The sequence below is a fragment of the Athene noctua genome, chromosome 12 (genome assembly GCF_965140245.1).
Source record: "Athene noctua chromosome 12, bAthNoc1.hap1.1, whole genome shotgun sequence".
NCBI classification, from domain to species: Eukaryota; Metazoa; Chordata; class Aves; order Strigiformes; family Strigidae; genus Athene; species Athene noctua.
In genome coordinates this window covers 21,353,549-21,376,872 of record NC_134048.1, presented here as the reverse complement: position 1 = coordinate 21,376,872, position 23,324 = coordinate 21,353,549, and the positions used below count along the sequence as shown (strand labels likewise).

The 23,324-nt window shown below is 43.6% G+C and overlaps 2 protein-coding genes and 1 long non-coding RNA gene across 5 annotated transcripts in view; 2 read left to right on the top strand and 1 right to left on the bottom strand.

Moving 5' to 3' along the window:
- Positions 1-2,838, top strand: part of TCF7 (transcription factor 7) — a 75,611-nt gene extending 72,773 nt beyond the window's left edge. The window contains exon 11 of the mRNA XM_074916088.1: positions 2,184-2,838. Within this exon, the coding sequence (XP_074772189.1) occupies positions 2,184-2,245 (62 nt within the window). The 3' untranslated portion in view covers positions 2,246-2,838. The remainder of the gene's footprint in view (positions 1-2,183) is intronic.
- A 1,375-nt stretch (positions 2,839-4,213) lies between these two features.
- On the bottom strand, positions 4,214-13,901 carry SKP1 (S-phase kinase associated protein 1). Its single transcript, XM_074916197.1, has 6 exons — positions 13,788-13,901; positions 10,930-11,026; positions 8,448-8,521; positions 7,058-7,201; positions 6,237-6,377; positions 4,214-5,480 (listed from the first exon to the last, which is right to left on the bottom strand). The coding sequence occupies exons 2-6, from the start codon at positions 11,024-11,026 to the stop codon at positions 5,445-5,447; spliced, it is 492 nt and encodes a 163-aa protein (XP_074772298.1). The 5' UTR covers positions 13,788-13,901; the 3' UTR covers positions 4,214-5,444.
- A 328-nt stretch (positions 13,902-14,229) lies between these two features.
- Positions 14,230-18,104, top strand: LOC141965127 (uncharacterized). 3 transcript variants are annotated; one of them, XR_012634427.1, is made up of 3 exons: positions 14,230-14,394; positions 15,824-15,988; positions 17,989-18,097. It is a non-coding gene; the product is annotated as an uncharacterized LOC141965127 (long non-coding RNA). The 3 variants fall into 3 exon arrangements; XR_012634425.1 differs by lacking the exon at positions 14,230-14,394 and adding an exon at positions 14,592-15,005 and having other exon boundaries at positions 17,989-18,104; XR_012634426.1 differs by lacking the exon at positions 14,230-14,394 and adding an exon at positions 14,592-14,958 and having other exon boundaries at positions 17,989-18,100.
- Positions 18,105-23,324: the final 5,220 nt, after the last annotated feature.

The window sequence follows — 23,324 nt, the reverse complement described above, 5'->3', positions numbered from 1 at the left end:
CAGACAAAGCCTCACAGATCAGTTTTATTTAGGGCCTTGACTGAAGCCTGCGGCAGGCAGGGCGGGCGCGGGGCAGGCTGGCCAGTGGCCGAGCTCCGCGCTGGCCCCCGGCCCGGGACGGCGCGGCCGAGCGGAGCGGGAGGGGAAGGTGCGGCTCGCCCGTGCCCAGGGCAGCAGGACAGCACACTACCCCTCTGCACGCACCCTCGGCGAGATCAGAACCCTTTTTATCAGGATGTGGTGTGCAACTTTTTTAAAAAAAAAACCCTTATTCTAGCTTTTTCTGAAAGATCCTCCCTCCACTCCTGTGATGATGCCAAATGTTATCGTGTTCTCTCCAGCTTGAAAACATTTACCAGTTTCTGGTCTTTTATTTATATTTTGAGTTTGATAAACACTGTGGACAGATTGTGATCTCCCTGAACCGATACGAATCCCAAATTAATCCAAGTTCTTGATTTACTTCAGGTTTACAGACTTCTCTCAGAGAGCACAATCTAGTCCAGTGCAGATTTTTTCCTGCTTCTAAGAAATCAAGTGCTGAAGAGAAAAATAACACCATGCAGAGGGAGAGGGGGGTCTATTTTTTTCTACTTTAGGGAATAGGTTTTAGAGTACTGAATACAAATTATGTAGTAATATTATTGTAGAACTGCAAGAAATTTAAGATGACCTTTATAATGTACAAAATATTTTTATATTTTTTTCTTAATGCAAAAAACCCACAAACCCTAATTTTTTACATTGGACTGAACAACTTTTTAAACAAGCTTATGCCTCAGAGGTTGAAAATTTTTTAAAAAATTTAGTCTGTAGAGCAGCTTTGAGTTTATTCCCTTTATTTAGGTACTTTTGTTTATAGTAGTGTAGATGTTTTAATTCCAGTTTTAGTTTAGAAGATCTAAACCTATTGCTTTATTCCTCTCCTGTGTAAATGTAACTTCAGAAGCACTGAATGAAAGCTATGTGCACAAAACCTGAAAAGTTTGAAGAGAGTCGTTTTAAAGTTTGAAAGAACCATTTTAACCCTTAGAGAAGTAGCATTACCTGAACCGACTGCCAACTGTACACTTAGTCCTGTACTTTCTGCACTCAGAGGGTTAATTACATAGCACTAGATCGATATGCAATCTGTTCATTTTTAAATTATTTTAGCAAGCTTAGACAACAGCATGCTCCAGTGCTGAACAGAGGAACTCAGCAGACTCTTGCCAGATCTGACATAGTCTCTTTTGATCACTTGATTTAAAAAAAAAAAAAAAAAAATGCTTACAAAAAAAAAAAATAGCGATATTTCAGCTCGCCATTTGTCACCCTGAGACCCCCTGACGAAAGGTGCTGTAGAGGTGTCAGCGACTGTGAACACCACGGGGGCCAACCCAGCCCCGGTGGCCTGGTGTAACTCCACCCCGGGTGTAAAGCTGGCACAACCCAGCACCCCAGGGGTATTCTGCGGTGGGATGAAACGTGTCACTTGGCAGCAAAGCAAAGGCAGGTATAAAAGAAAAAGCAAATGTGTCTAAATAACACCAGGGGAAAGTCCTGAAAGGTGTTAAACCACCTACCCTGACCAAGGACCGAACAGCAGCAGCGTTCACTTCAGAGGACTTTCACCCCTTTGATTTGAAGGCCACTGCCCTGCACTGCAGCCTCCTCTCATCATTTTGATTCCATCCCATCGATTCCTGCAGAATCTCCTTAGGGAAAGCGACTGCCCCCTCCCCGGGAGCCTCTCCCCGTGCAGTCCCGGCCCGGGGGCTGAGCAGTCGCCCCCCGTTTTCTGCCCCCGTGCTCTGCTCTATACCTGCAGGTTTATAGCCAGGCCTTGCCCCGTGCTTTCAGCTACCGCAGCCTAAACTCAGAATATCCACGTGTAATACGGTCAGTTTATACTGGTGTAACTGCAAAAATTTAATTTTTTTTTTTTTTTTTTGCTTCTCCAAAACACAAAAGACCTTAAAGCTGCCCAGTTCCAAGACAAAACAGCGAGCATGATCAACTTCTGTTACATGCCCCATGGCTGATAACCAATGCCAAAACAAAGTTGCTTTTATTAATACCAAAAAAATGTCTTTAGAAATGCTATATGAAGTGTTACTATTGTGTTAATACTCTTTTTTTAATAGAAGGAAAACTTTGCCCTTAAGTTTTTACTGCAACAAGAAAGGTGGTTTTTTTTTTAGTTCTTTTACAGCAATTTCAACTCTTCCTGAAATACGTATTTGAATTCCTGAAATCAGTTTGAATGTAGAAGTTATGGAAGTACCACTTCATTAGACCAAGTAAAACCACTGTATGTATGTAGCAGGGATAAATGTTTTGCAGCTGTACTTCATTTGTCCAATGACTATCCATCATTTGTTGTAATTTTTTTTTTTACTTCATTGAGTTTGTATTTTTCGGCTTTTATGTTCAAAATATGTTTATAGCTTTATAAATAAAGTAATTGCCAGACTGGCTATTCAAAATAGGCCACTGGAAGTTATAATCGTATCAAACTCTCTAATAACTATTTCTTAGAATTCACGAGGATTCCTGCTTTTATTTTTTTCCCCTTCAGTATCTGTATGCGTGAATAGCTTTTAGATGAATTGCCAATAGTCTTCAATGGGCAAGACAAATAGCAAACCACGACTAAGAAAAAACGCCTTTTACAATCCCTACTGTCACCTTGCCTTCCCTCTCCCTACTCCCACACTTAATCACTCCAGCCAAGAGCAGCTATCCCTGATCATGCCATGACTTAAAAAAAAAAAAAAAACCAAAAACAAAACCACACAAGGTCAAGGCAGCACCATACAAGTTAAGCAGCAACATCAAGTTTAACAGTGGGAAATCGGGCAGTCTCTCCCCCGCCTGGCAATTTCAGAGCACACAGCTGGTGTCTGTGACAGCAGCAGGAACTATGTGGCTCAGCTAGAGAGGAGGATCCCTGAGCTGTCTCAAGCCTTGGTGAAGAGCAGCCTTCTCCACAGCCCCGCACTGACCCTACTGGAGCGGGCAAACAACAGAGAGTGCAGCTCCTGAGGTTAAAAAAGGTGTTTTCTCACACTGACGGGCACGTCAGGCAGCTACTGAATTGGAATCCAGATGAAGTCTGAGACAGTACTACAGGGGAATTTCAATTAGAGAGATGAAGTTGTATGGAATCCTGACTACCAGGCCTACTGAAAATACCTGTCAATACTAAATAACACTTTGAGCACCCAGACCAGCCCTTTCTTTTCCGCACGCTGCTAAGCTGCACCTCCACCACCCCAGAGCTTCAGCAGAAGCTCCCCCACTACAGCAGTTGACCCCCAAGGGCTGGGTTTGAGGCGAACTGTTCCAATAATTAGTAAGTTTTACCACAGGGTCACAGGTGAGTTTTGTGCAGGTATGGCAAAGGAATGAAGACAAACTATGTGTCGTCGTCTCTTCCTCATCCTACAGCACAGCGAGGTAACGAACAGGGATCCTATTGACACAGGTCAATAATATTAACTTTGGTATCATCAGTTATTTTTAGTCAGATATTCTGATGACGAGCACCTAAAGGCATTTAAATAGGCTCCTACCACTGAACACAATTACAGTACAGGCTTCTGTATCAGCAACACAGCACTCCAAGGATGAAACCAGTATACTCCAGAACACCAACTTCACACACAGATGGATTTATTTCTTGTAAAGATCCAGGATAAGCCGAATATTAAACTACGAACACAGCCACAGAAACAACTGTCAACAGATTATTTTCTCTGGTAGCACTTTTAAACTGAGGTGTATTGTTTGCAATACAGGATGCTGTAAAGGCTTCATCGTGTCCAAATCTATCACCAAAATATTTTATGCCCACTGACAACGCAATATCTATAATATGCACCCCAGCACAAAGGCAGGCCCAGCAGCCTCATGAATAAGCAGGTGAGCAGCAGCCACATCCAAAGCATGGGTCTGAATGCTGCTTTAGAGCAAGTTCTGAATGCTTTCACCAACAGCTACATCAAAGCAAGAGCACCTAAAAGCTAGTAAGCCATTAAAAATAAAAAAGTATCTAGATCACTTACTATTTAGCTTCCAACTTAATTCAAGAAGTTGCCCACTACATCTAACTAGTGCTTTGCATTAAGTCATTTAACAAAATCTTTACTTCAGTGCTACTACTTACAGACTCAGTAATAACTGACAGTAAGATTGTCTAGTTTCAAATAACTAGAATCATTTGCAAGCAAAAGTTTAAAAGCCCTTTATTAATTCAGAAGTGAAACACTGATATTTAAAGTGAGATAAGTATGTTTATTAAGGTTCATTCTACTCTAAGGTTTATACAGAGAATGGAATGCAATACAAGCTAAGAGCACACCTCAAAGAGCTACCACACAACCATCCCCTACTCCCTATAAGGGAACTGTAAAAAAAAAAAAAAAAAAAAATCAGAAAACCAGTTACTGTTTAACTAGTTGCAAGTGGCTTTGTCCAAAGAAGTTAAGCTTGATATTGCATTAGCTTTGTATGCAATAATTAAGTCTCTACAAGCTGAAGTATCACATACAGAGGCGTTAAGATTTCCTGTGGACACATGAAACCATGTTTTAAAGAGCTACATCACAAGGGTTGTTTAAAATTGCCTAAAAACCAGCCACTAATGGCATGCACAGGTCAATAATATTAACTTTGGTAATGTCAGTCATTTTTGGTCAAATCTGGCTTCCACTTTTAACAGTAACATGTATAAAAACACACCCACCCTGTGCATAAAGCAACAGACTTTTCATTTGCTACCAGCTAGAGGCAGGTCTTCAAGACATGGCTGAAGTACTCAAATTTAACTGTCAGGAGCTTGCTCGGTTCTAGATCACATCTCTCACTAGGCTATAAAGCAAGAGGTCAAATATTTTTTCCTTTTTTTTTTTAATGCAGGACAAGAACCATCTTGAAAGTTATGTAGCTTTAAGTAACACTAATTTTCCCCACAATGTTTTTGGAAGAAATCCAGTAGCTTTTTTTTATCTTATCTAGTTCCCCAAGACATGTTCTAGTTTGTTTTTCTTTCTGAAGCTATCAATACCCTGTAAATACAAGTGTTCTGTTCTTCTTAAGGAAGAAGTCATAGGTGTTTTTATTTACAATGGAGTCAATCCTTCACATTGTAACTGGACTTGAACAGTTTAAAAGTGTAATGAAAATTATAACCTTAAGTGCTACTTTCCATATAGAATCCACACTTAGTTCAGTTTTATTTGTTGCAGAGTAAAGTAAAAAGACATCCAATTACACTAGTAAAAACTCAGAAGATTTAAATTTGTACTCAAAAAAAACCACTACACATGCAAAGGGAACAATATCCTGCTAACACAACTTCATTTGCTGCTGCATTTGTCTAATATTAACAATTATGAACAGAGCAGTGCAACTAGTATTTGGAACAATCCTTACAGTGTTCGAGTGTCAGGCACAATACTTCACTTCTCTTCACACCACTGGTTCTCTTTACGTACCTGAAAGAACATTTTAACCATTAATATGTTGCAGTGAAATTCTAAATTCTCGTAAGCATTCAGAATTACTTATTGCAGGAAGGCATTAACTTGGAAGCAACTTTAATTCTTCATGCAGGGTTTGTAATGAGAAGGTCAGTCTTCCAAACTGACCTATTTATTGATATAAACCAAGAAATTGATTTCTCATGTCTAGATTTGATCAAAACTGATTTTTTTTTTTTCACCAAGCAAAGCAAATGGACTAGCTTAAGACTAAATGGCTCATTTCATAAGACAAACTAAAGCACACAGCTCATTGCCTTTGTATTTAAACAAGGAATCTTGCTTTGATCTTTCCCAACTCTACCATTGTGCTGTTGGTTTGCTGTTCAAGTTCTAAGATCAATAAGTTCATTAAAGACAAGAATCCAAACATCTTCCCTTTTTAGCCACATGCGACAACACAACTTCAGCATTCTTACAGCAACTCCAAACCAGCAAATTAAGGCTGCCACAAACAATCCTACATGCCTTCTTACCAGCCACACATCTGAGCTAGGAAATCAATATGCTTTGTTTTGACCTTTTCAGGGCTGTAAGCACTGCAGACCAAAAGGTCTTCCACTAGTAGCAACCCAATTATAAAGAATTGATGCATCAGTTTACGTTTACTGTTAACAAGTCAGTAGCTTCACACATTAAATTATGAAGCACCATACAATAATTCAGCACAAAAAAAACCAGCTAAATTATAATTAAACCCAAATCAAGTACCTGTGCTTCTTCCTCCTCAGTGAAGTCATTCTTAATATTGAACGTCTTGCGAATTTCCTCTGGAGTTTTCCCCTTGATCATGTTTGCAACTGTCTTGCATGTGACATCAAGCAAACCTTTGATGTCCAAGTAATTTGCAGCCTGCAGAAGAGTTTCCAAATTTAAAGCCTCCATATCGATATTCTGCCTCTGTAGATGTACTACCAAAGTTACGCTTATACTGAAAAGCTGGAGAATACTGTAACTGCAAAGAGATCTTCTCCACTTTGAGAAGCTTCTAGCTAGAACCTTGAAGTAACAGCACCTAAGACTTGCTTGCCAAACAGAAGGGAAAGTCAGTTGTACCATGAAAGATGCACACCCCTGCTCCTCCTTTTACAAAGAGCTTTCAGAAGCCTGCAAACATCTGAGATCTTCAGTGCTAAAGTGCTGTTAACTAGCTAAGACAAGTAATGTTGGCTCCCAGTACCATACGAGGCACAAATTTTAGAAGTCAAAGCTAGATTTTTAATTTGTATGCAGATTGCCATTTCTAGTAATAAGCCCTCATCTAAGACTCAAGAGCCACAAGAATAAAGACCGCTGTAGGGCCCCGTATTCAGAAAAGTACATTAATTAATAAATGAGCAAGTACAGATTAATGCCCAGCATTAGGTCACCAAGCATTCTAACATCAACAATTTCAGCCAGTAGCTGCCAGAACTACTTGTCCTCTCCTCACATCCCCCCCAGTGAAGAAGTTATTCAAGAAGCACAAAGCAGCACTTACCCGCCAAGTGCACTTCAGAGGCGCAGCCTTTACACTTCTTAACCATACTTACCAGGATAAGTTCAAAAAGTGTTCCTTGGTCTACTTTCAGAAACTCTTGATCCCATACAGGGATGTCATCTGTTCTTTTTTCTTTGTTCTCATCATCCTCTGGAGGAGGTGGATCATCCTTGTGATGGGTGCACCACTGAATCACCTAATTATGGTTTTGATATTAAAAAGTTTTATCCAAACGATTCTCCCATTAGGCCCCAACTACAACAACTTCATTTTAGAAGAACTGTATCTTTTTCTCTAGATGACTATTAGAATCCTGTAGGAACATGCTCCATTGCCTAATATTCTCATCTCAGAACAACTGATCCCAAATCCTGAAGTACAACAGCCTTCAAGAATTCCATCTGAGACAGTAGTTAGTTAATTACTTACCATCTTAAGAGCCAGCTGCTGGAGTTACCCTTATTAAATCCTGTGCTAACACAAGACTGTACAAAGGAAACCTAAACCTCATTTTGTGATGTTTAATCTGTTTGCAGAAACATAATTCTTCTTAAACAGAATACTGCATAGGGAAAGAGTGTAGAGTGGTAATAGCTACCATGTTCACCACAGTACAAAGTTCACCTGGCAAAAGCCTGCATGTTCCCAGGCTTAGGTTTGGTGGGGTTTTTTGTGGTTTTTTTTTTAAAAAAAAAAAAAAAAAAAAGAGCTGACCATCTCATCACCCAGACAAAAGATTAGGGATCTACTGCAAGTAAAACCTGTTCCATTTTGCCAATCCAAGAGACTTCACAAGTCTGATGTTATTTATGTGTATGTTCACTAGGAAATAATTCCTAACCCTGTATTTACCCCAAAACAGTCCAGTGCTTATTTTGGCACACCTTCTACTTCAGAGCAAAAAGCATCTTAGAAGGCAGCAACAGACTATTTTTTTTGCTTTCCTCACTTGACCCAACAATAATCACGGTCTGTTACTGGATTTCAGACCACCGAGGGTGCACAGTGGCTCTTAAGCACTGTAGCTGCCAGTCATGGCTACTGCCAGTTACTCTCATCACTGCCCGTCCTTTAATCCTTTCTCCTAACATCTGGATCTCAAACAGCCACCTCAGTCCACCGAACCTAATTAAAATCAGTGCTTAAATACCATGAAGCACTAGTGTGCACGGATGCCCAGCACCACTTCAACACCTTCGGAAGCCTGTCTGGCCTCCCGCTGCTGTTCCAGGTCACCCCTGTAGATCATCTGCCATTATCTGCCCTCAGTCTCACCCAGTTCTCACATTCCCCAGATGCCTGTGTTCAAGCACCTCAAACTGCTTAAGCTTGTAGCCAGCACAGCAGAAATATTTTTAATACAACAGTTCATAATACCCAACTCCACCATGAATTTCACATTTCAATACTGCCATACGACACGACCACTTTCAGCATCTTACCTTTTTTAAGATAGCTGCATTAACGTTTGGAAGAGGGACTGGGTCATCATCACCTTCATCATCCATTCCCAAATCTAAAAATGGAAAGATGACTAAGCAATTGGCAGGCAAAACCCCCTACTCTTCTCCAAACCAGGCCGCTTCACCAATTCTCCACTATTTGAACACCAAGACTGAATGGATCGGTAGCAAAGGGTCTCTAACTGGTGAAGTCAGAAGCTTTTAGAAAGCTTCAGTGAGGCTTTGTGGTCAACAAACCATAGGTTAAGCAGTCAGTTACTTGTTAGAGCAGAACTTGCTAGTTCAGTGCTCTGGAAATAGGATATGTTGAAGAATCAGACAAATATTTATGTATTTTTACCACTTTCAACAGTTCAATCCACAAGTTAAACTGAAGTCTTCCAACCAAGATCTCCCATTCCATTTATTATTAAATACGAATTGAGATCTACTGTGGTAAGTAGAGACAATGTTTTGTCCTCTACAGGAGCAGTAAACTCTGTCTCCACAGATGCCAGTTACCTGGCCTCAGAAGCACTTGGACTAATTCTTACCAGCTGAAGAAGTTCACATGCTAAGACAGTATCAAAAAAGCATTTACAAACCATGCTTCTGATACTCCTTATTTTAAAAGCTTGTCAGCATGCTCAAGACGGATTCAGATAAAGTTTGTCCCCTTGATATGATTAAGTGATCAAAGTAAAACTTGAGAGAAAAACTTAATTAAAATTTGGACTTGATACCCAGAACATTAGCCACTTTTTGACTAGAGAATATGCTTTTTTTATTACACAAATGCTAACAGTTGGATGACACCCTAGCTGTCAAAGATTAACATCCTGTAATTAGCTATGTAATTGAGTAACTACAGACCTTCACTCATTATATGCACAGATGAGCCAATTCTACATCACCAAGGAACTCAATTTTTAAGAACAGACGACTGTCACACCATCATCACTGAGCAAATTTATGCACAATTAAAATAGCATGTGCTTCTGTATTTAACCAAGTCAACTACTGTTATTACTAAAAGGATATTGATCAGTACTACTATTTCGACTGAATCATTAATTTCATAGATGCAGAAACTAAAATACTGACATTAAAGGGCACTGTATGTGTGACCAGTTACTGGAAACTTCAAATGCACATGGTGGCAGACAGCAGCATAAGAAGTGACCAGTCCAAAACTGTTGGTATGGTGAAATAATTCAAGCAATGTCTTAAGTTTAGTCAACTTTGCTCAACTTGTCCCCACCACCTCCAAAACAGGCATTTCATCTCTTACCAGAAAACTGGTATATCACTGGTGGTCTCAGGATGTTCAACACCACCCCACCTTTTAGCTCTTCCCCTTTCAGCTGCAGCACCCGACACACAAAACCGTGTTTATTAACTGATGCTTAACCAGCTGTACTGCAAATGCATTTCATCTGCACGAGGAGAATGGTGCTTACCCAGGTTAGCAAGAGGTTAAGTTTATGGTACCCAGATTACAACACCCACCACGTGTTAACTTCCCTTTCACCAACACCTGAGTGTCACCCAACACCAGCAGTGACCCAGCTTCTGCACCAGAAAACTGAGAACTGCTGTGCTCCCTAACGTATTCCAACCAATTGCTACACTTCCTGCTCACATTGCTAGTCATGTTCAACAGCTTCTTATTAACAGAACCAAAGTGTTCAATGGCTGGAGTATTTCAACCTTATTTTTATTGTTCTTACATATAAGGTGTCACAATCTGAGAAACATTTAAACCCAAGAACATAATTTTAACTACGTCTACAGAATGAGTTTGCTAAGTTAATTCATGAATACACTCAAAAACTGGAAAAACACACCAGTGAACAATGAGGATTTGCACTAGGGGATTAGACACAGTTTGCTCTGTATCCTAGCCATCTGGCAGATTTCCCCCTCCCCCACCACGAGTTCTTTTGTTTCAAATTTATGTCAGCAGGAGATCAAAACTAAGTATTTATCCCAAATAATTTAACTACATCCATAAGCTCACAATATAGGTTTTGCTTTCGCTCTTCGCTGCACCGGTTTATGATCTCCCACCCCATTTAAAAGATATTTACATCGTAAGACTGGTTTGTATGACTAAATTAAAACTTAGGTTTTAATATTATTAGACGTTCCATTTGCTTAACTTTTACAAAACTGAAGTAGGCTGTAGGCGAGGCAGTGGGGTGTTTATATTTTACTAGCCTCCCTGTAAGAGCTCTTAACAAGAGGGCTCAACTTGAAGCTTTTTGTCAGAGCACATCTACCCAAAACACAGTTTCAGCTGCAACAGCAATTGTTCCAGCTGTTCTGACATAAGACAACAAGCTGCTTTATGGGCCTGAGAATCCCTTTTCAGCACAGTACCAGTTTGCCTCCTTTGGACACAAATCCTGTTCAAGAGGCTTCCTTGAACACCCTGCTATCTCTGCAATAGCTAGTGATCCTCAAGGCTTCATACTCTTACCTTCCAGCATAGTCTTTATAGTGACAGACTGTTTTGCAATTTCAACATCAACTTCAAAGATTTCTCCATCTGAACTCTGCAGTTTAATTGAAGGCATCTACAAGAGAAGGACAGTTATTTCCACACAATATTCAGCAGATGTTACAGGTTTAGCTGACTCAAAGATGTACGTTACCTTTACTTTTTATATTGTTTCTTACCAGCAGCAGATAACCCAGCGCCACTTAAAGCACGCTCAGATTATTCACTGCTTGAATCGACAGGCCTGAATTCATTAATCCTCACGCTTAAGAAACGAGGATTGATAAAAGCCTAACATCAATTAAGATAATTTTTTTCTTTGAATTTGAAAGCATAAAATACAAAAAATTTATAACGCTTGTATTTTTCACAGTGCGACACTAAAGCTATCTCTCTCTGGAATTAAATTTCAGTACCGCTTCCAAAACACTACTTGTCTTCAAATCCAAACAACTGCTACTTATTTTGACTACTCAAATGAAGTCAGATCTCAGAAGCAGTTTTCAAATGATAGCCCCTAGAACAGGATCACAAAATTGAGGCTGGAAGGAACCCCTCTAGACAGAGTTTAGTCCAGCCTCCCTTGCTCCAAACAGAGTCAAACAGAACAGGTAACTCAGGATCAAAGGCTTTCCTTCAAAAAAGTGTTTGGTTTTCTGAAGAGATCAAAAAGCAAATACACCACTACGAGGAAAGCTTTCAGCACTCAATACTATTCTTACAAAGTAGGAAGTTAGATCAGCACTTTGTTAGCATTAGGAAAGGCTAAGATGACTGTGCATTTTAACGAAGTTTTTCAAATAAACTCTAGTAAGACCTACAATAAACAGAAGCAGCAGACTTCAAAGATATCACGAGCAGAAAAATAATCAAACTTTACAAGAATGCATCTTTCCAAATATTTAACAACTCAAACCCAGAAGTAGTGCACTCAATACAGCATCTAGTAGGTTACAACTTCTGACTGAACCTGCACATGAAATCTGTTTGGGCATCACTGCACTTGAACCAACTGACTTGAAGGACGTGATAAATATAACTGCTTGGCCACATAAATTTAATAATTCAGTTCTCAACAAACTAGTAGGATGCGTTTTAAGTCCCTGTACCACTCAAAATATTTGTTAGCAGCAGATCATTGCAACAGTTTCGTTTTTTCCCTCCTTACCTGCTTAAAGATCTCTAAAGCATGTATTTATAAATAAAACCTGCAAGATACTGTAAAGAGAAGCTCTAGGAACAAAGAGCTTCTAATTCATTTCAGTTAATTTTCAACTGTTCTTCCCCCACCAAACCTAGGAGCTATGCATGCTAGTTCCTGACAGCAGTACCTGAACTACCAAAATTTAATTAGCTGGACCACTTTCAGTAAACTCACATTACTCCTTTCTGAAAACCTCCTGTAGCTCATCAGTATGGCTGAGCCTGACAGTACTGCAACAAACCCAGTCCAGTGGAGGCCAGCCAAAGCACATTATTAAGCAGCTCACACCAGCCTGAAGCCCTCAATGCTTTAATTTCCATTTGGCAGAGCGAGTAGCTAGTTAATGTTTACACTGTAATGTAACCCTATATGACAGCGCTACTTCTAATTAAGATGGGTGTTCTGGAGAGACACAGTCATGATTGTTCCAAAGATACAAACATATATATACACGCACAAAAAATAAAATTTGGATTAAAACATAAGTTGGTAGCTGATGGGCTGAACAATAATATTAACTAGGCGTGTATTTCAAATTTAATGCATCTGTTCTTGCAGTGATTGTCTGAGCACACTCGAGAGCAAACCCAGCTTCAGATGCCAGCCTTCCCGTGCTTGTGTCTAGGATTACATAATGCTGCACAAGGGAGCCAGCACGACAGGGATGCTGCCTTGGCGAGTCCAGCCCCTGCAAGAATATTTGCATTGAGACCCTTGTATTGCCCAAACCCACTTTTATCAAGACCTTCAGGTTACTGTTAAGTGTCTGCATCAGGTAGAAGGAAGTTAATCTACTGCCTTATGACTGGTAACAGATCACGATTTCAACCCAATTTCGTTATTTTTATACCACAGTGCTCAGTCTCCTAGAAGGATTAAAAAAAAAAAAATTGTCATTTTTAGCAAACTGCAATACAGCTCTGGCAATGGGGAGGCCTTGGATAGCAACACGACTGGGTGACTAAGCAGACCAGTCCTCAAAGCTCTATTCGACAACAGCAAAACAGGTTGGGAGCTAGTCGAAAGACAAACCTGAATTACAACGGTAATTTGCATGTATAAGCCCAAAATGCAGAGCTCAGCCATCTAAAAGAGCTCCACCAGGCAACTCCGTGCCTCCCAAAGCGATTCCGGATGGATGCCCGCTCCTTCCCCCCGACTTCTCCGGGGCGCTGGGTGTGTAACGCTGCGTTTATTTAATAAACTCCCACCTGAGCCCCTCCGCTGGCGCTGCCGCTCCAGACTCCCCTCGCTACCCAGAGATACCGGGGGTGCCCCGGAGCCCCCTGACAGCCGCGCGGGGGAGGGCCCAGCTCCGCCGGTGCTGTGCGGCCCGCGGCGGGGGAAGCGCCTCTGCTTTATTTACCGGACACCCACACACACACACACCCGCCCCCCAAAGGGGCCCACGGGCGGTTCAGCCCCGCACAGCCCAGGAAGGGCTCAGACCTGGGCCCAACCCCTCAGCGGCCCTCCCCGACCACCACCCGGGAGCTCCGCCGCCACGGCCGCCCTCCGCCCGCGCCAGGCCGGGCCTGCTACTCCACCGAGCGGGCCGGCCCCTGCCGCCGCCTCGAACACCTATCCCCGCCGCGTCGGCGCCCGGCGGGTCCCCGGATCTCACAGGCCTCACCGTGAGGAGGCGGCGGGGGCGTCCGGCTCCGCGCTGGCAGGACCTGGCGGCGGCGGCACTTGGGGCTCAACTGCGGCGGCGGCTTTATAGGGCGGGGAAGGGGCGCGGCGGGAGGGGGGTGGAAGGACCCGCCCTCGCTGCCTCGCAACCGCCGGGCTGCCCGCGGCGAACGCCTGAGCAAAACCCCCCCACCCTGCGTCCCAAACGGCGCGGAGCGCGGCTGACCGTCACAAAAGGGACCCGCGTCGCCCTCCGCGGGGTGCGGAGGGGAGAAGCGGAGCCGAAACGGGGTGCGGGGACGGAGCGGCCGCTGTCGGGTCTTTCAGGCAGCGCTGCGGGCTGCGCAATACGCGGGGGCGCTTTGCGCGGGCCAACGGCTGCGGCGCCCCCGCCCCCCCCCCGCGGCCCTGAGGGGCCGCCACGGCCTCGGCGCGGCCCCGGAGCTGCGGCGGGGAGAGGCGGCTGCGGGGCCGGGGTGTCCCTCTCAAACCACCCGTGATGGCGAAGGGTGCCGGAGCGGCCTGTGGGAGGGGGTGGCCGGCCCGGTGCCCTCCTCGGGAAGCAGCCGGCCCGCGGGCACGGCTGTCACCGTGTGTGCTTAAAAACGGTAATTCAGAGGAAGCCAGGCACGGCCCGGAAAGCCCACGTTGGGTGTTTTCCTTCCAGCGGGGTTTTAGGGGGAAGAAAGGCCAAGGCCCGGGGGTGGCGGCGGCATCCCCGCGAGGGGAACTTAGAGCAGGGAGTTGAGAGAGGCTGCTTGGGTTCGTGGCAGCGCCTCGGCTGTAAATACAGTGAAGTGCGATCTTCTGCTCGGGCAGCAGAAAACATTTTAACTAAAAAAAAGTAACACTGAAAAACTGGCTAATGGCAAATTGTTACAACAACAGGTCGCCCTCCTCAAGTGGCAATGCAATGAGGACAGTGCACGGGGCTAGAAACGGGTTTAGGTCTACTTAGGAATCACTGAACACGTACCCCGGCTCCCCCCAGGAATTTCAAGCAGCCACAGCTCTGCCCGTGGCCAGGGCCCATTAAAGCATCTCCAAACACCAGCTGCGAGAGCAGGCACCAAGCCGGAGGAGCGGACCAGCAGCTAGGAACCACGGAAATGCAGCCAGGGCAGCGCTGCCTTAGCACAACCCCCCCACCGGCGCGGTGTGCCCCAGCGCAGGTAACAGCTCCTGAAAGTCAAGAGTATCTGCTAGATAGTGACTGCCGGTAAGTTTTCAGAAAAAAGATTGATCTGAAGGTTTCTGCTCAGTGAGGAAGGCAGTTCAGGGTATGAGTCCACCAAAGTACCCCCGAGGTGTCCAGGCGCTGCGTTGTGCTGTCCATACCTCGCTGTTGAGACCAGTTTTGCATCAGCTGTCCATGACAAAGTAGCTTTTAAGTAGGTAAGAGAATTGCACAGCGGCAACCCACGATGATGGCAATTTGCTTTACTTCAAATCTTTATTAAAAATGTTTTTAGAACCAGAGTATATTTTCACAGCACTTCAGACAGAGCCAGACTGGTACCTGCAACATTACACTGCACTTGTGCTCTGCAGTGCAAGTCACAGCTTTCCCTTTCCTTGGGATCTCAGAGGTTCCCAGGCTGAGCACCACAAACCTTACTGAACAACTGACAGCCATACCCTCTAGAAAATACCTTCTAACAAAGAATTTTCCTGACATTCAGAAATTCTCAGTTCAGAAGATTGCTTTGCTCATTTCAGAGTCCACAGCCCAGGACAGTAGCCTAGCCACGGAAGTATAAAGTCTTCTTCCCTTAGTTTTCTGAGGGACATAACCACCGAGACCACAGATATTAGAAGTATTTCTTAATATTTTAAATAATCTGTTGGTTAGGGCTGGCTCTCTGGAGAGATGGGAGACTCAGATGCAGATTCTCAGCCAGCAAGAACCTCTTAGAGCTCAGGTGACAGTGAGGCTATTCTATATCAGGTCCCATCACTTAAATAGATTTCTATATAAATTCTAAGGAACTGTTGGAGACAAGAGCCTGACTTGGAATCTTGTTTCATGGGCTTTAGGATGCCGAGCCGCTCATTAGTTACGGCACACTTGAAGATGACCTGGGCGAACCTGTAGAGGTCTTCGTGACAGCTGAGCGAGCATCCAAAGATGGCAGGTGATACTTATACAGCAGACACTGATGCTAACAGAGATTCCTCAAAGATCCTGGTATTAGTAACCAGGTAAGCTGTTTGTTCCCCATTTATTAGGACCCAATTATCATTTTTTATATATATATATATATCACATATTGATGTGTGAAGCCTCCAAACTCTGCCCAATGTAACCTTTTGATTATACCATCATCACATTTACCTCTTTCCTCCTCAGCCACTCCATCTTGTACTCCAATGCTGAGAACTACATTCACTGCACTAAAAAAAGAAACAACGCTGCCTTCATTTCCCTTAAATGTTCTTTTTATTTATATTAAAACTCCTTGGTTTAGAGGCTCAAACAATGACAGAAGGTGGGCTGTGGAAAAACATATCTGCAAATCCTAAATCCCCTTTCCCGGTGTTGCCAAAGATGAAGGTTTCTGATTTGGCTCGTGATCAGCGAGCACAAGCTCTCAGACTACAAATCAGGCTCAGCAGAGGGGGGATGGGGTTTGCTCTCTACACAAGGCAAATCTAATAAAATCTAGGAACAGGCAGAAAGCTAAATTCCATGCTTAATTATGATCTGTGTATGAATTTAATTCAAAGTGATACTGTTGATGAGCTTTAGACTTAATACAGTTCTCTACAGCTTTCTGAAGGAGAAATTTCAATCCATGGTGGACTTTGAATTTAGCTGTTGAATTGGAAGTCTGGGAAAGTTAAAACAACAAAAAACACCCCACACCCAAAAAAAGTGGCAGATGGCTGTCACAGATATACCATAATCGCATGATGGCCACCTCCCACTGTGCCCTACATATCGTACAATGCACTCCCCAGCTAGTCCAGATGCTTTCTGTTATCTGTGGTGAAAAAGCAGCTGCTGCAGTGTTGATAGCCGAAGTCCTGTGAGTAAGTCAGTATTAATAACACAAAAGACCCATCCTTTGCTAAAGCTGCAAGGCAAAGAATGAGATTTTTCAAAAAATTGGTGGCCCAATTTCAATTGTTACACCCATAGGTAATAACTGCAATGCAAATAATCCTAAACCTAAGTGTTGCCACCCTGAGCCCTAAAGATAATCCCACCGTGTACCAGCCACAGATAAACTACAGTTAAGGGCCTTTTACCACTGATAACCCAGAGGAGAAAGGGGGAAGCTGAACGCTAAAGCAAATACCTGAAAAGATTGGAGCAACCAAAATCAGCACAAGCTTGATTTAATGCTTACCAGAGCCAGAAGAGCTCTGACCTACATACTCGCAGCATCCCAGGGCTGCAGGCGAAGCCGCTGAGCAGCGCCGCAGCCGCAGGGGGAAGGGGACATCAACATGCCCAACACGAGGGAGCAGCCTTGCTATTTCTATTTCAGGCAAAAATTAACGTGCCCCCCACCCTTCAAAACACCTCGCATTCTTCACTTTTACAGAGAAACTGTTTTGGGGATTCTTTGCTGGTTTAGAGAAGATGGAGGTAACACGCTGGGTATTTTTCAATACCACAAGTGTCATGTGGGATTTGTCAGAGCCTAATGAGAACCAGGTTTGAAAGAGCTCAGCTTTGCTGCTTGGACAAGTTGGGAAACTTCATAAAATTCAGCCTGTCCCTGAGCTGCAGGATGGGGGACCAGTGAGGGCTGGATTCGAGGGTCCTGAGAGCACATCTGCTCTAGAAGAGGGGGGGCAGGCACGAGTTGCTGGAAAGCGAGGTGCAACCATCAAAACTGAACAAGAACCTAACCCACATGTAGGGAAGGATGAGGCTTGCTGCAAAAATCCTTTTTTTTTTTTTTTTTTTAAGGACTACAATAGATGGGGAACATTTTTTAAAACAGCCACATCAACAAGTTAAAAAAAAAAAAAAAAAAATGAAGTGATTGGTTCAGTGTAAAACCAGGAAACATCAGAATTACTCATGTAAGATAAGTGGTGCAAAGACACTGCTCAGCTCAAAGGCCTGTGCCACGGTGTAAAGCAATCTTGCAACAATGCAGCAGCCAAAGAGGAAAACTCTTGTTCTCGGTACAGCTCTGGAAAAAGCTAATTATTGCATTTCCACTTCATCAGAACTTGTATTACAGGAGCATCCTTGAGGAGGTGTTGCTTTTCATCCAAGCTGTACCCCAGCAACACAAGAGGGAGGGTGGCAGAGCCCACCGGTTGGATGAGAGTCCAATTAACCCCGACAGACTGACAAAACTCAATAAACCCAATCCTGTCAAAGAAAAAAACCGAGTTGGTGGCTGCTTATCAGTTTCTGTTTCTTTCTCTACCACTCATATTCCCCTTACATAACTACAGGGATTCGAGATAGTTTAGAAGACTGAAGACTGGGGGGGGGGGGGGGGGGGGGGAGAAAGAAAAAAAAGATTAAAAATGGAAACACACCTACCTCGAGCATATTTGCAGCATCTACTTCCCAACCTCACCCTCACTCCACCTCCGCGCACCCCACCAGCCTCGTTTTGCACCGCCGGTGCCCTCGCACCCCCCGGAACCGTTTGGGGTGCTCGGCAGGGGCCAAGCTCGGCTCCAGCGGCCGCCGTCGTGCCGAGGACGATGCTGCCGGCTGAGAGCCCCCCCCTACCCCCCACCCCCCGGCCTGTTCGAGCTGCCGCGTCCCGGAGCCTCGGCGACAGGAGAGCGGCTCCGTGGCTACCACGCGGTGGCGCCGGGGCTCGCTCCGAGGGAGCGGGCAGCAAGGCTTGTCCGTCCGTCTGTCCCCAGGAGATGCCCCCGTGTGCATCCCACGAGCTGAATGAAAACTGCTTTAAATGGCCTGAAGAACGACCTGAAGCAGCAATGTATAAAATTATGACTAACTCCCATAACCAAGCGGGAAAGTAAATCAACTATTCAAGGGCTGCATGTCACCTGTCTTGGAGCTGTTCAAAGTCCAAAATGCAGATTCTGGGCTGGTTCTGAAACCACCAACAGTAAAAACCGGCTGCTTTGAGGTTTCAAAGTCCATGGGAATAAACACAGTGTGTTTCAGACATCAGGCTAATTCAAAGCTTTTTTAAAAGCAACTGCAAGGAAAAAGGAACAGTCCAGTGCCCTTTTGAGATGGCTGAGCCAAAACTGGATAAACTCACAAGCAGACACAACGCAGCAACCATCCCCTGCCTTTCTCTGAGGGGGTGAGGAAAGAACAGGCTCGCAGGGAGCCACAGCACCCCCTCTCCTGGGCAGGGGTCCCCACTTCAGCAGCAGCGTGCTGCTCCTCTTCCCCGAGGACAAACACCACGGTGGAAGAGGAAAAAAGCTGCTGCAAAGTGGGTCAAACGCAGCATGAACACCATAGGATCCTCTCAGACCAGGCTCCTCCAGGAACCCCTTTATAAAATGAGGTGGAAGAGAGCAGTGGTCGCTGGCCACTCTTGCACTGACTGCTACGATAAAGAAGAAGCTTTCACAGCAAGGTTCATGATTAGGCAGGGCGGTGGGGGAGTGTTTTTTCAAATTGCCTGAAAAATAAAGGCAGTCAGGAGCCAGGATAAAAGCCTTTCAGCCCAATCGATCGTGCAATTATCAGTGTAGACAGTATGCTCCTCTTTGACAGTTCAGTACTTTTGTTTTTAAACGCACAATCCAAATAACAGCTTATATATTTAATGAAACAAACAAAAAGAACCCAACCAAAAAACAACCCCTCCAAAAAACCATTGTGTTTGGAGGAAGTCTGATGAGGAAGATGTATACAGAAGTCCAAAAGATGACCAAACAGCGAAGGTTTGGTTTGATTTATACAACCCCGTGCAATGATACAAGTATCTTCTCATCAGAAGCACCAGCCTGCAGGTTTTCATCCGGGATACTCACCCCTAACCCTGCTGCTCCACTTCCATCACCAATCCCTGGGCAGCGCAATGCAGCTGTTGGCAAGGTCAGAAAACACAAACCAATACTGGGTTGAAGTTATTGGAACATCCCCCTCCCTAATTTTTTTTAGTCGATGTTTTGCAAACCACAACCAAAGCTCTTACATCTTCACAGCACTCTGATGAACGAGCCAACAGGGTAAGGATCCCATCTCGTGTAGCATCAACACAAAAATGTCATTTGGAAGCGACCACACTCTCCCCCCTGAAGCAGCACCAGCATCAACTGGGCCTTTTCCAAGTCCAGTCCTGAAAAATTCCAGGACTAGAGACTTGACTGCAGCCTTGCCAGTTAACCTGTTCCAGTGCTACACTGCCCTCCTACTTAAAATGCTGTTATGTCCAACCTGGTTTTATATCTTGGTTAACTATATATATTTAATATTTAGGTACTATTAATGATTAATGTTTTATACACTCAGAGCAATCAGTTTAATCTTCATCCAAAAGCAGCTCTGCTCACCATAGAGTAATTAAGAGATCAGGAGTTGTAGTTCAACCCATCTGAAAGAATAAAGCTTTTAAGCCACAGCACAGGTTTTCAAAGGCTAAAACATGCAGTACTGCTTAATTTAAAACCAAAAGTGTTGCTTCAGCCTTTTTTTCCTGTGTATATGCCAAAGAACTCTGGTCCCTTGCTCAAGAGAGCAGCTCGCCTTTATTCTCATCCAGGAGGAGCCGAGCCAAACGAATTAGAGCACTGAAATAACTTTTTAAAAAAACCACAGTAGGCTGACTCATGAACTGCTTACTCTGCAGGGCTTTTTCAGTGTATTCATGGGTACTAAAAGATTTCTCCACAGGCCAGTATCATTTTTACTGAACATTTTACCTGTTTCCAACCTTCTAGAACTTGCAGGGAACCAATACTCCACGTAGTGATCGCTGTAGCGTACAGAAGGCACCCTATGAATTCCACAAGCCTTCAAAAACCACAACTTGCAAACATTTTGCTCCAAAATGTAAGCTCATATAAACCATGCGTTTGGTTGCAAAAACCGCAGAATACTGAAGTCGTTTTTCTCATGTAAAACTTTGCTTTAACCTATGCAAAACCCCCTAAACCAAATCTTCAGTTCCCCGAGTGCTCAGCATACTGACAAAACAAGAAAAAATTAAAGAGTAAGTGATAAACAAGTGCATGACAGGTGCATAAGGAAGTGGTGAGAGGGGAGTCGTAACTTCATTTAACCGAATTTGGAGCATTTAATTTGAAATTCAGAATTGTTATTTGATCACACTTGCCTCTTCCTACAGACCGTTTTTCCCAAATGAACAAGTGCATTTATCCTTCAGCCCCCTCCTGCTCTGTAGGTCATAGCTCCTCCCACAGCAGGAACTGTGCTCGTTTGGTTTTTTTTACTAAGGAAATATATTACCGTCTTTCTATACTCTATTTTTACCAGGAAAATTAATATAAAAGGGACAAGAGTGGAAAAAAGAGAGGGATATGTTTATTGAACTATGAAAAAAAGCCCAAAATAAACACAGCCCTTGCGTTAACAGCTTTGGGTTTGTATTGTATATGAGGAAACCCTTTTAAAGTTTCAGGCTAAATCTCTGAATTGCCAGAGCAAATAATTTGTCCCAGGCTCTTAACACACCATTACTTTAAATGCTGGAAGTTATTTTCATAAAGTTACTACCACAAAATGGAAAAAAAAAAAATCCCCTCACGCAGAACATGGAAGCGTGGAGCGGCAGTTATCAGTAACTCTCGGAAATAATTCCTCTGACATTTCCAGTTGGATTTTGAATACTAACCAGGCAGATGAAATGTCAAAGCTTTCATCAGCAATACATCCAGTCACCACCTTTTTCCCAAGGCAGAATTTATTCGTTACCACCTGAACACGCGGGGAAGAACGAAGTAACTAGCTCTGTCTTCACTCGCCTGTGCGTCAAGTATCCTCCCAGGGCACAACCAGAAGGTCTAAGAGGTCCTTCTGCTGCCAATGCATCCCAAACATGGATCCCCAACACGCAGGGGCGTCAGCAGCTGGAAACAATCCCACCCGAGCACGAGCCCACACACACACGCAGGCGCTGGTTTACCTTGGAGAAGCGTCCATCCAGGGGGAAGGTGTGGAGAGCGGAGGGGAAAAATCCCGGCTAATCTAGACACTTCAAATCTATTTTTTCCTTCCAAAACTGAAGTTACTTGATGTTTGCCTGTGTAGGAAAGTAATTTTGTCTCATTTTTGACTTGGATCGGAAAGATGGGTCTCCGCAAACAAAGTCTGACATACAAATTCAGACAAAAGGTCAAAGGACAGGGTTAAATAAAAGTCTCAAAAAAAATGCAAAATGGAATGTTCAAACCCCTTCCCCATCTGTCCAACAGGATTCTACTGCCTCTATCCAAATTCTGAGAAACCAGGAAAAAAGGGGAAGATTTTAGAGCAGTTTGTAGAAAAGTGTTGAGTTTCCTTCTCGACTGCCTTCTGACAATTTAAACCCCAATCTCAGCCCTTCTCACTAAATACTGGCTTTAACTACCCTGCTTCAAAAAATACTGAACTACCACAATATGGGACTCCCAGCAACTCCCATTTCACCCTTCCTGAATTCACCAGTCGATATTCTGAAGGAGGAAACATCACCACTGATCTCCAAAACAGGCACAAATCCTAATTGTGCTCATTTCATCATCACAGTCTGAAGTGAGGGAAGTTTTGCTCAGGTGAACTAGTCAGCTACCAAGAAATCAATTATTGTTTAAAGTTTTCATTCTCCTCTTGAATCCTCCGAAGATGCTTTTAGCTGGTTAGTACTGTGGGTGGCCCGTCTCCACCAGAATAACAATTTTTTGTTCACAACGTGATATTCTCAATGAATCTTCAGCCAGCCACAGCACAATTATGGGGCAAAGTGCAAACACTGGAGTGACTTTCAACATTTTCCACTGGCTTTACCAACAACTGCTTGCATTTGTGTACAGAACCTGAACAAAGGAACCACTGCTCCTCCCCCAGAGCAGATGAGTCACGCCAATTAAAGTAACAGGGAAAACAGAAAATAGGGCAAAGTCATTAGTCTTGAAGGAATGGTGTCAATTAAGGCACAAAGCTCTACCTACATTTACAAAGAGCAAGCAAAAGGAATTTGAAGTTAACTACTCTCTATAGCAAAGGATTTTTTTTAATAGTGATCAAAGCAAAAGTTCCCGACATACTAAAAAAAGACGCTTCAGATGCACTTATTTTTAGCAGTTTAACTTCTTCCTGCAAGAGATCAAACTGCAGAAGACTGAGCGCTCCCCAGAAACCACGCAGAACCCAACCTACAGGACAAGTCTGAATTTTTGCTGAAGAAAAAGGTAACCACTCAAGCATTTCGGGAAAGGGATGAAGTAACACTTGGTGAAATGCAGCATCGTCCTTGCAAGTTAAGAGAATTGAGTGGTCCTCCTGCAGAAAAGCAAGAAAGCCCCATAAAGTGTGTCTAGGACTAGGCCTCCAGGTAAATCGGACATTGCAAAATTTCTGTACTTCCCCTTAGAAACAAGTGGTGTAAAAAAAAAAAATTAATCCTCC

What these genes read in the sequence shown, in the direction of transcription:
- SKP1 (XM_074916197.1), bottom strand. Translation starts at nt 11,026, where the DNA reads ATGCCTTCAATTAAACTGCAGAGTTCAGATGGAGAAATCTTTGAAGTT. An exon ending in TATAAAGACTATGCTGGAAG is followed by an intron (nt 8,522 to 10,929) that starts GTAAGAGTATGA and finishes TTCCATTTTTAG; the next exon opens with ATTTGGGAATGGATGATGAA. An exon ending in ATGCAGCTATCTTAAAAAAG is followed by an intron (nt 7,202 to 8,447) that starts GTAAGATGCTGA and finishes AACCATAATTAG; the next exon opens with GTGATTCAGTGGTGCACCCA.